Genomic DNA, 11,482 nt, shown 5'->3' with positions numbered 1-11,482 from the left:
TCACCCTATTGTCTCCCACTTAAGGTTTGTTCGTGTAAAGGGCAGCGACCAGCACGCCCATGGCTAACTCATCTGTAAATTTGTCGCATTATGAGTGCGGTCACCGCTATTTTTCAAGACAACTGAGACGAGAAACCGGCCACGGCGATTACCTGATGCAAATAGGAGCACGAAATTGGAATTTGCTCGCCTGGGAGGTTTCTACCAAACGTTGCCTTTGTCATTATTTTCACTCTGATGTGTATTCCACAAACACATAAACAAAGGATCGTTACACAATTACACCTGAAAAGACACTGTGTCCCCAGGCGGCGGCGCGCAGGACAAAGTGAGGGCGCTCCGCATGATGAAAAGCCTGCAAATATGTTGCTTAGCCAGTAAATTCTCTCATTGTGGCGCAATGAATAAACTTCCCAGACTGGGTAACTCATAACATATGTACCAATGTTACACAGACGAGTGGTTTTGGAAAAAACGTGTGTACACAAATTGGAGATTTCACCCGCGCTTCACCAACACTAACGACAGGTCTTTCAAAATATTTGGCGCTTTGTTTTTCAACGAAGACAATAACCGCTTCACGTTAGCTAAGTGAAAGTCTATTGACATTGGTCTCTATGTTGACTGGAATGCTCTGTGGCATTATGAACCAATCTCAGCAATGCGATACCTTTATTTTCTTAAACGTGTCAAACGAGAGAAAGTCTGTTGGCATAGCATAGAAAAGGGTTTCTTTGCAGTGGTGCCGGGGTACGCTCACATGCGAGGTTGTCATCTTGCTCTCTCTTCACATGCGCCTATTTTATTCTCTCTCTCTCTCTCTCTCTCCTCTCTCTCTCTCTCTCTCTCTCTCTCTCTCCTCTCTCTCTCTCTCTCTCTCTCTCTCTCTCTCTCTCTCTCTCTCTCTCTCTCTCTCTCTCTCTCTCTCTCTCTCTCTCTGCTATCTGCTGGGACGTTCTAGAAAAAGTTTGCGATCTTTCTTTGGGTGCATATAGTATAGTTATCTGGTCGTAGGAAAGACCAGAAAATGGCAAATTCAACCCATGTGTATTCTGATAGAAGTGCTTACATCAGATGAAAGACAATGACCGAAAGACAACGACCTTGAAGATAAATAATCATAAAATTACCCCTTCGTCTTTTCTGCCAATTGTAGAATAAAGTATAGGAGTAAGGAAGGAGAGAGGAGAGAGCTGGAGAAGAGAAGGGGAGGTGGAGGAGATTGGGGGTAATGAAAATACGAATGAATCAAGCAATCTATAAATCAATTAAATTTGTACCTTCAATAAGTAAAAATGGGCGAAGAACGATACATTAAAATACATAAAAACCATTGATTTATTCAATATCAATATTGCCAGCACGTAACTGTTCGTTGAAAATTAACAATTAAAAACGTGATATGATATTTAGAACAAAAATGGCGGATAAGTACAAGACCAGTAATTTTCAGCTATTAAGGCAATTTGATGTGGTACTTTTTAACCATTTGTTGTCGTAAAATATCTGTGTAGATCAACTCAGGTCGGGTCATTCGAACGCACAGCCGGTTTTTCTCAGCCTCCTTCTTGAGAACGAAGTCGCCGACCTTGATCCCCATGGGTCGCCACATCCTCAGTGTGTTGTCGGATTCCTTCTCGATGCACGTCTCGTAGATAGCTTCTCTCTTCTGTCTGAGAAGCCTCACCTCCTCCGCCATCCGTTTTGTACCGAATGCATGCACCTTCATCCAGAACGTCCGGTTAAAATAGTCATATAAAAGTACATCTCCGCTGTTCCACTCACGCATGCGCTGTGCCGTCTCGTCCGTTACAGTCTGCACCGATACTTGGCTGCGTTTATTTAGGGTGACATAGACAAAATCGTCTAGATTCCAACAAAGTAAATCTTTCAGAAGGATCAGAGATTCATCAAAATGTTCAGCGATCATTACAAGTGGGAAAGTCCTGTCTATGTATTTTATCATTTTAATAACTTTGTCCCGGTCTCCCATGTTCCATATCGTCATTCCGAAATCAAAAAGCATCGGGTTTTTCATACTGTATGCGTTTTCAGTGCGAGCGAGAAATATGTAGCGTTCCGGATTCTTGAAGAACGTTTCCAACGAGTTGTGGCCTTTTATTCCAGTAAGATAGGGGATCCTAAAATATGTAAATAAGCTTTCGTACATGGTGACTGGTTCTCGGATAATGCTTATGAACGTCGTGTCCTCAGGCATAACTTCCAAAATCCCTGCAAGACAAAAACAAAAGTGCCGACATTACTTTAAAGGGTCATCAGCTCTAATTTTTAATGTATTTTAAAGTACACGTTTTTTTGTTGGGTTTGTGTGGCACACTTCTTTTTCCGCACCGTAAATCATGCTGAAATGAAAAGCGATCAATTTGTAAAAAGTTAAAGTAACATTTATGTGTTTAATGTCGAATGTTATTATTGACACGGATAATTTCAGTCCGGACCAGATTTTATTCATAAACAATGACACTGCATATATTGTACACGATGTACTATTCTTGCCCCCACCAGCAATTTGTATTTCAACGTCTTACTTTAGAGGGAGAACTAAATAAATGTACATGTTTTATAGAACGATATTATCACAATTTTATCAAAAAGTTCGTCTGTGTGCCCTTTCCAAGGTTAATTGATAAAACCGATAAGTTATGAAAGTAGAGACGTTCTTCAATCGGGCGGAACAAAAAAACCGCGACCAGTCGATGTCGTGAATCAACAGGTGGCATGGTTGGTTGTCCGGGTAAGTTGTGCTTTTCTGTGTAACAACGCCCTCTTGTGGCAGGTGTGACAAACGTCGAATGGTCTTCATGTGCATCATCCTTCTCGATATCATGGCACATATGACCACAACCTGCTACAAAACCGACTTTCAAAGCTTGGTATTACAGACGCTGTACTTCAATGGTTTAAATCCTATCTCATTGGAATATACAAGTCCGTAAAGATAGAGCTGGCGTTCACAGCAAACCTGTTGGTCTTCATTTCAGACCTAAAAATGTGGATGACACGTGACAAAGCACAACTCAAGACGCCAAAACAGAAGTTCTCCCTAATAGCTTAGAGTTTAACAAATTTCCGTACAATGAAAGCAGTGTTACGATTGGCTTAAATACCATTGCAACTGTTGAATCGGTCCAGAATATAGGATTTATCATCGACAAACTCCACTTGTTTCTCCAAAACATCCGAACAACCCATCAATCAATTAATAGCCATCTACGCAAAATTGGATACACCTACATACGAAAACTTATCAGAAAATCATAACAACTACTTGATATCTCCTAAATTCAAAATACTGCAATTCGTTGCTGTATGAAGTCCCTGCTTCTAGAATTTTACATCTGCTTCAGCGTGAATACGACACCTTGAATTGTACCATGGTGTAAAACTTAGACTAATGAATGCAGCCTTCAAAATCTTCACTTGGTAACCACTTCAACACTGGCTGGACTCCACAATTTGCTACTAACTTACAAAGCTCTTGACGGCCAAGCTCCAGTGTGCATTCACGATTTGCTCAAGCTTCACAGAGCTGGTCGTGTGTAGCTCTCCGAATCTAAAAATCAGTTTTGTGCAAGCTTATATCTCAGTAGAGACTAAAAACAGGGCGGGCTTTCTCATCCCTGGCTGCGCGACTTTGGAATTCTGTATCTAGTGACGTTAGACAAGCACCGTGAATAGCTTTAAGCACCAATCAAAGACTCAATTCTTCGCCAAGGCAAGTAATCTACATGGACTTTTCCGCTCCTTAGAATAAATTTTGTAGTTGATTTTGGCGTGCTGTCAATGTTTTGATTGATTGATTTTCTATTTGAGGGTAAAATATTTCCGTTAAAGTACGTGTCCAGCAACATTCAAACTATCCCCTGTGAATGTCTCTGCTTGTTTGTCTGACTATCTGTCTCCCTTTCTGACTCTCTCCCTCGCTGAATCAAGATCATTCCACACACAGGGAATACTATCATGAAAAAATTTTCTAAAAGGTATTGCCATGCATGTATCCGTCACAACTTGCGCAACGCTGTGATTCAAGCATGCGCAGTGGTCATCAAAAAGCAACTTTACCTTCTTGGTGGAATCTCGTATGATGAGTTAAAATGTTGTAATATTTCACCGGCAGCTTAAGAATTGCACTTTTATGAAACAGAGCCGGGTAACTAATGAGGTTCTTCTTTGGTGGGAGTACAAATGTCAAGTTCATTCTCTGACCGTGACGGAAGAGGATGTTCTGAACAGTACTGCTTCCACATTTGTGCATCTTCAAGAAAGCTATGTTCCTCCTTGGTCGGCACTCTGGCTGGGTAATATTGGCGAAGTAATAATCACTCTCTAGCGACGAACTCATGTCCATATATTTCAGTGCATCCTGTGTGAGGGAGATTTAAAAAGGTGACGTGAGTTGAGGTACGGGGCGACAGTGCGATAAATCTTGCAGAAGAAAAATTAAGAAAAAAATGTGGTGTGTGACTCGAATCTCACTTATAACTTTTCCTGGAATTAATGAACACATGTTAGACAGTACTCCTATTTTTCATCTTTTTCATGGTCATTTTTGTCCTAGTATTACATTTTCATCGAGGTCACCTTTCACGTTGTCATGTCAGTCTCACGACACATACATTCTAACTCGATCACTTAATTTAGTTCAAAAATAACATCAATGCCGGTCTTTCAGATTCATCAATACGTCTACTTCAATGACATTCGCAACTTTTTGACGTACATCTGATACAAGGGGTCTAATTGCTAAGCAACCGTTGCCAGGTAGCATAGAGACAATTATAATTGTGGAGTCATACATTGTCAGACAACGGATAGACCACCCGAGTTGAACGGATGCTCGCAGTCTGGCTTCAACTTTCCTACAAATGTTTTTATCTTTTCAAGTTAATAATATTGTTAATGACGTGGGCAATTAAATCCGAAAATGCGTCTCTACATTTCATTTCAGTCTCAAAATTTGCACAAAAAGAAGACTTTTACAAATGTTACCGTCAACTGGTGACGTCACTAGAAGCAACAACGTCGGGATTCTCTTACTCAGAAAATGACTTTGTTTTCTGCCTACTGAAATCTGGTCATCACGCCTCCCTAAACCCACAGATATATTTGATCAGATATCTCTACTTTTTTCCAACACTCATTTAATTCATTGCCCAATTAAGGTTTTCTCCTACGTAAAAGCACTGTAAGGCCAGGCAAAATAAAATCTTTCCCGGAGTAACTGCGCTACTAGTTTTGCTGAGTTTTCTTGTCTTGAAAACAGGTAAATAGAAGTGTTTGTCTGCAGTGGATTCAACGCAAAGTTTGTCACTTTTTGTAATATTTTAGCCATCAGTTGACAAAGAGAACTAATAACTTCTAGAGTTGCTGCTGATCAATGCCGGGCTGTTTTCAGATGTAGTGAGTGCGCGCCCCCAGGAATAAAGAGTATATGCACCAACACTGATTACAACATCATAGGTTTTTTCGTTTAAAAGACAATGTCGAAAAAATTGCATATGCTTATGATATCCAAATTATGCTAATGCAAAGGGGGTGACATGTGTTTTTCATAGAAACTTTATTCGCGTGGATCCAAACTAATCGTCTCCTATCTGTTTTGCTTCCAGGGATGCGAAGTACCCGCTGTACTAACTCGGTAGTAAGCGACATTATGGTACCACAGCGATCTGAAAGATAAACGTTGTATTATCAGTCCATGGGTTGATTCGGTGTCATACTAGAGATCCGACATCCAATTGCGATGATTAGTGGGCTAAGGGCGTAGAATATTAAAACCAGATTTGGAATAAAAATATCGAAAAATTATAAACGTTTAACAGATGCAGCTAATTATCCCCTTGAATAAACATTTGATATAAAGCTGTGTTTTAATTACACAGTGAATGAATTTAATTTACTAAAAACAACGCTCACTATTTATTAATCTTCACTGATATATTCTCATTGTCATAAAATTGAATTGTTTTGATTTAAAGAGTGATTGTCGTGTGTCCGGGGAATATTTATATCTGGCTTGAATGATCCACTAACGTCATTAAGGAACATTAGTTTTGTCTTTGTAGAGATTCGAAAGTGACTTCTGACCTTTGAAGATAATGAACATAGCAATTGCAAATATTTTGCTTCCCTGGCAACGGTTCTGAGCATCACAAAAGCTTCAGCAAAAGGCAGAAAAATAGCAGTTACGGAGACAAAGTTACCATAGAGTTAACACAGTGATGGCGGCCATTTTGAATTTTAAGCATCGGAAAATATTGGGTAATTTATTTCTCAGTTCCAAATTTGCGCGGTGACCCACGATTTTTATTCTTGATTTTTGAGAGAATGATCTGAGGATATCTTGAGGAAAGTTTGAGCAAAAGTTTAAGTCTTTCACTTTGGAGGCGCACACTACCTTAATGTAGTGAGCGCTTCGGCATTGAAAGCGCAAAGTTTTGCCCAAACTATCTGCATGAAACCTGTAAACAAGTCAATTTCAACAAGTAAAATTTGGTACTTGAGAGAATAATCACGAAATGATTACCAACGCTTGTATATCAAAATGTTCGACATACATGTCTTAATGCTATGGGTAAAAATGAGATTTTCGATTCTCACAAAGTAAGACGGTGAATTTACTCAAAGAGCTTCAAAATTAGTCTTCGTGATGAGCTTTATTCACGAAAAGTATTAATTCTACCAATATCTGAAAGTCAGAATATTTATCCTGAGGCGGATATTACCTCACTGGGGACACAAATACCTGTTTTATATGAAAATGATCATCAGCGTTATCGATAAGATCTTTCTTGTCTTTGATAAAGCGAAGAGCACTTCTGGAAAAAAAATCAGGAAAATAAAATGAAAGAAACGAGTAAATTAAAACTCGGCATTTCGGTGAAGATAGCTCTTCTCTTAGTGACCTAATGATTTATACTGAAAATGTTTGAAATTTCTGACGAAATTCACGATCACACTCCAATGATTTAACCTATGTAAGGATATCACTTTCATAAGTCAGAAAGAATATTGGAAATAAATAAAGACTAAGTCTGGTACTATAAGAGACAATAGCAATAATGTTTGTTTTAATAACCTGTTATGCAGAAAAAATCTTATTCTTTCTTGTTACATAGATACATAGATACATACATACATACATACATACATACATACATACATACATACATACATACATACATACATACATACATACATACATACATACATACATACATACATACATACATACATACATACATACATACATAGATACATACATAGATACATACATAAATACATACATAGATACATACATAGATACATACATACATACATACATACATACATACATACATACATAGATACATAGATACATACATACATACATACATACATACATACATACATACATACATACATACATACATACATACATACATACATACATACATACATACATACATACATACATACATACATACATACATAAATACATAAATACATACATACATAAATACATAGATACATAAATACATAGATAAATACATAGATAGATACATAGATAAATAGATACATACATACATACATACATACATACATACATACATGCATGCATGCATGCATGCATGCATGCATGCATGCATGCATGCATGCATGCATACATACATACATACATACATACATACATACATACATTCATACATACATACATACATACATACATACATACATACATACATACATACATACATACATACATACATACATACATACATACATACATACATACATACATACATACATACATACATACATACATACATACATACATACATACATACATACATACATACATACATACATACATACATACATACATACATACAAACAGATCGGTGTGGTAGATTGGTGGATGGACAAACTGATCTTAGTGCGAAGGATTTATATCACATAATATATCTCATTAAAACCACACAGCTCAAACAGTTTCAACTTACTTTCTGTGATAGTCCGTCGTGTGGATGTGAAATTTGATGATGATTAAAAGGACGATACAGATGCTTAAAATTATCACCAAGGGCAGTTGTCGAAAACGACGCAGAAAATGTAAATATTTCAGGATTTGCATGCCTGTGAATATACAGTAAAGATGAAACGAGAATAACGTGTTAAATATCTAACAGCCGTTGGATTCAAAAGGACGAAAGTTAATTCCTTGTCACTGAAAATCTATATCTGTCGTCACCGACGATGATGTGAATCTGAATCTGAATCTGAATCATAACGACGACACAGCACTGTGTGTAGTCGGCGTTGGAATGTCGTCAGCGTCACGTAAATTTTGGATCAGTTCTCTATAGTGCGATGAACACGAAATTTATCCGATGTAATCAATATTGAACACATATTGGATACTTGTACCCAATTTGCAAGGGCAAACTGATCATAGTCGAACTTTTGCAAACTACTGAATGTTGCTGCAAAGTTAGTTTATGCAGCAAATGTAGACAGTTTACTGGTGTCACCTCTCAAATCACGCAATCAGTAGTTCAGTTTCTCTTCTAATTTGCACACATATTTTTTTAAACGAAAATATGATTCTGACATAAGTTTATTTTTGAAATGGATTGCAGTATTTTTCACACAGTTAGGTGGTTTGCATTTGACCACGGTAAAAGTAAATCGGTGTTCAATATAATCCATATCATGGATATAATGGCTGATGGTTTGAGTGATTTTGAGAATTGAAACTATTGATATAAAGTCCCTAGGCGATGTTTTATCATGAAATGTAAAAAAACTTTCAGAACGTCCAAGATCAAAGACATTGCGCTGGCTATGCAACTATAAATCAGTGATATTTCTTTTTCATTTTAACACTGCTGAATTTCCTTGTTTTCAATATCAGTGTGTGTGGTCAATCGATGGATACCTGTATCGGCAAGCGTTTGCTATCAGGCTTTATCAAGACGACTTTGGAACTCCAGACTAGATTTGGATCTGGCGGGAAAATCTACACTTCGCGCCAGCACGTGAAATGGAAAGCTTGCATTTCTTGGTGGAAGTTTCACATCTTTTTGGGGTCGTTTTCCCCACTGTTTGCGTGATAAAGCAGCGCTGTCTCTGACTCAGTAATGATTCGGTGACTCAAGCAGTGACATGTTTACACTTAGTCTAGTAGAACCATTGACAGCAGAGGGGGATGTCTCTGTACAACAAGCAACAGACGTCATCTTTGAAACATTTTTGCAGACTCTTTCCTAATTAGAGATGATGTATGCAAACAATTTGCGCCGCCGCCGCAAACCAATCTGTTACACACTTTGGGGTAACTGTTTTTTATAGACTATGATATCTTGAATTGTCTGTCTGGCATTTGAAATCGAAGGACACACCATTCAAGATATCTTGGTTAATCCTATCAAAAGCAAGCAGTTACTCCGGAGTGTCTAAGAAATGCAGTCTTCTTCTACTTGGGAAACTATTCGCAATTACTGCAGATAAGTCTGGTCATGGTTTTCCCAACCTGATACACATATGTCAGTATCTGAAGCAAAAGTCCCGGTGACGGTTCAGACATTTACCAGTGTTCAGTGTTGAAGTAAACATTTGATTCATTCTACCGACGCAAAGACGGTTGAGCTTGGTCAAGGCTAAGTCCTGGTACAGTAACCACAACCTTGGTTCTGTGTGAACTGGAAATCAAACTGTGAACTTCAAAGCGATATTCTTTTCAAATCGACCAAAACCTTGCTGATCACCGAGCGATTGCGTGACATAATCGAAATACCACAATTTTACTGATGCTTGGAAATGTGGAGATTATCAAAAGGCAGTGCTGACAACGTTTGTTGAAGTAGCACGGTTGAATTCATTAAAGTAGTTATGAACATCATACCGTATCTGGCGACGGCAAAACTTTATTCCATTTACTTTGATATGACAGATAATATATTCGTTTAAGTAGCTTCGATCATATTATATGTCAATATATTTTGCATGAATAGTATTAATCATTAAGATTAATGTTTCTGTCTTTGTTTCCTTGTTTTGCTCTTTGTTAATTTCTGTATTTCTTTTGCTGGAACTGTAATTGGGCGAAAGCCCGTTGTTCCCAGCCAGTAAATAAATAAATAAATAAGATTATTAGTTGTAACAGAAAATCTTCACCGATCAAATGTTTATCACGAAACAAAGGATATTGTGAGGTACATGAAAAAAACAACCGTGCCCACGAGGTTCATCACTGAGGTCGTAAATTCTGTGTAAAACACCTCGATGGACGTAATTCGCTGAAGATCACCTTACAGGATATACGAGTAGTTACGTAACAGAAAATATGGCCGCTCCCAAGCCGGCCGGACAACCCTCCCGAAATAAACAAATCGAGGAACCGAAAGCGAAATCAATGCACAAGACGGTAACGTTTTAGGCCGCTGTACCGATGACGTCAACTTTTGGATACATATTGTCGAATGGTCTCGTCTGATGTATCTTAGCGTTTTGCGATGACATGGCGCTTTGACAAAGCCTTAAGCGTGTTGAAACCAGCTTTGAACAATAGTAAAGGCTCTATTGTGTTGTCCACATACCTGATATATTTTACGATAGGTCACCGATCGTAAAATCTTCTTTTCTTGTAAGTAAAAAAACAGAAAGGTGGCTATTTGTGGTACTTGAAAACGCTGTGTTGTCACGGTTCACGGTTTGGCAGTGGTGATTTTCGGTGTGTGCACTGCATGTTGACTGCCGCTAACAAACTCAGCTCAATCCCATTCACTTTCATGTCAACAGTCAAAGGTTTCCCTTTCAAGAAGAATAATTTGCATATGTTACGTAATGAACATGCGCACGAGCATCACCAGAACAGAAATTGCCGATTACTTACTAGTATCCATGGAAACAACGCTCTCTTAGGCATGACGTTTTCTCCGTGAAAGGCTTTCTCCTCGGAGGATTAGTATTTTTTGCTGAGCGATGTATTTTTTTATATTTTTCAATGACAAAAATATACAAAAATTTAGGTTCTTTGTCACTCAGTTTACAAGTTCCTAAAATCCATTGACAGTGACCTGAACAGTATTTGAAGTCATTGTCTTCTGAACGACGAGAAGGACTTGAAAATCGTTCTATATTTACTGTAATGTTTATAGAAGAAGAGCGGTGAGACAGACTTGAGTCAATCATGGGTGTTTTTGTACATCCATTAGTCAACTGAACAATTATTAAAACTCCTTTCGAAAAAACATTCACGCATGCCTCGATGCATTCGTTCGTATGCATAAACAATTGTTTATTCAAATGAATGGGGTGTCTAGAAACTGGCAATTTTTTTTCGAGATTTTGCGTTGTCACAAGTTTGATGATTTCAAATTGGTGTAAATAACTTTGGTGTCCATATATTTCAATCTGAGAAATAGCGAAGTGGACGTAACGTAGAGACAGTATATCATGATGTAAGAATCACTTAAAATCT

The 11,482-nt window shown here is 38.0% G+C and overlaps 1 protein-coding gene across 1 annotated transcript; it reads right to left on the bottom strand.

The window, feature by feature from the left end:
- Positions 1–1,310: 1,310 nt before the first annotated feature.
- Positions 1,311–10,810, bottom strand: LOC139120261 (galactosylceramide sulfotransferase-like). The gene is made up of 5 exons (XM_070684514.1): positions 10,599–10,810; positions 8,004–8,136; positions 6,767–6,839; positions 4,084–4,384; positions 1,311–2,232 (listed from the first exon to the last, which is right to left on the bottom strand). Exons 2-5 carry the CDS (start codon positions 8,132–8,134, stop codon positions 1,457–1,459), a joined length of 1,281 nt encoding a protein of 426 aa, XP_070540615.1. The 5' UTR covers positions 8,135–8,136; positions 10,599–10,810; the 3' UTR covers positions 1,311–1,456.
- Between the last annotated feature and the right edge of the window lie 672 nt (positions 10,811–11,482).

This window comes from Ptychodera flava, chromosome 2, assembly GCF_041260155.1.
Source record: "Ptychodera flava strain L36383 chromosome 2, AS_Pfla_20210202, whole genome shotgun sequence".
Classification (NCBI taxonomy): Eukaryota; Metazoa; Hemichordata; class Enteropneusta; family Ptychoderidae; genus Ptychodera; species Ptychodera flava.
This window is presented reverse-complemented; position numbering and strand designations above follow the sequence as displayed.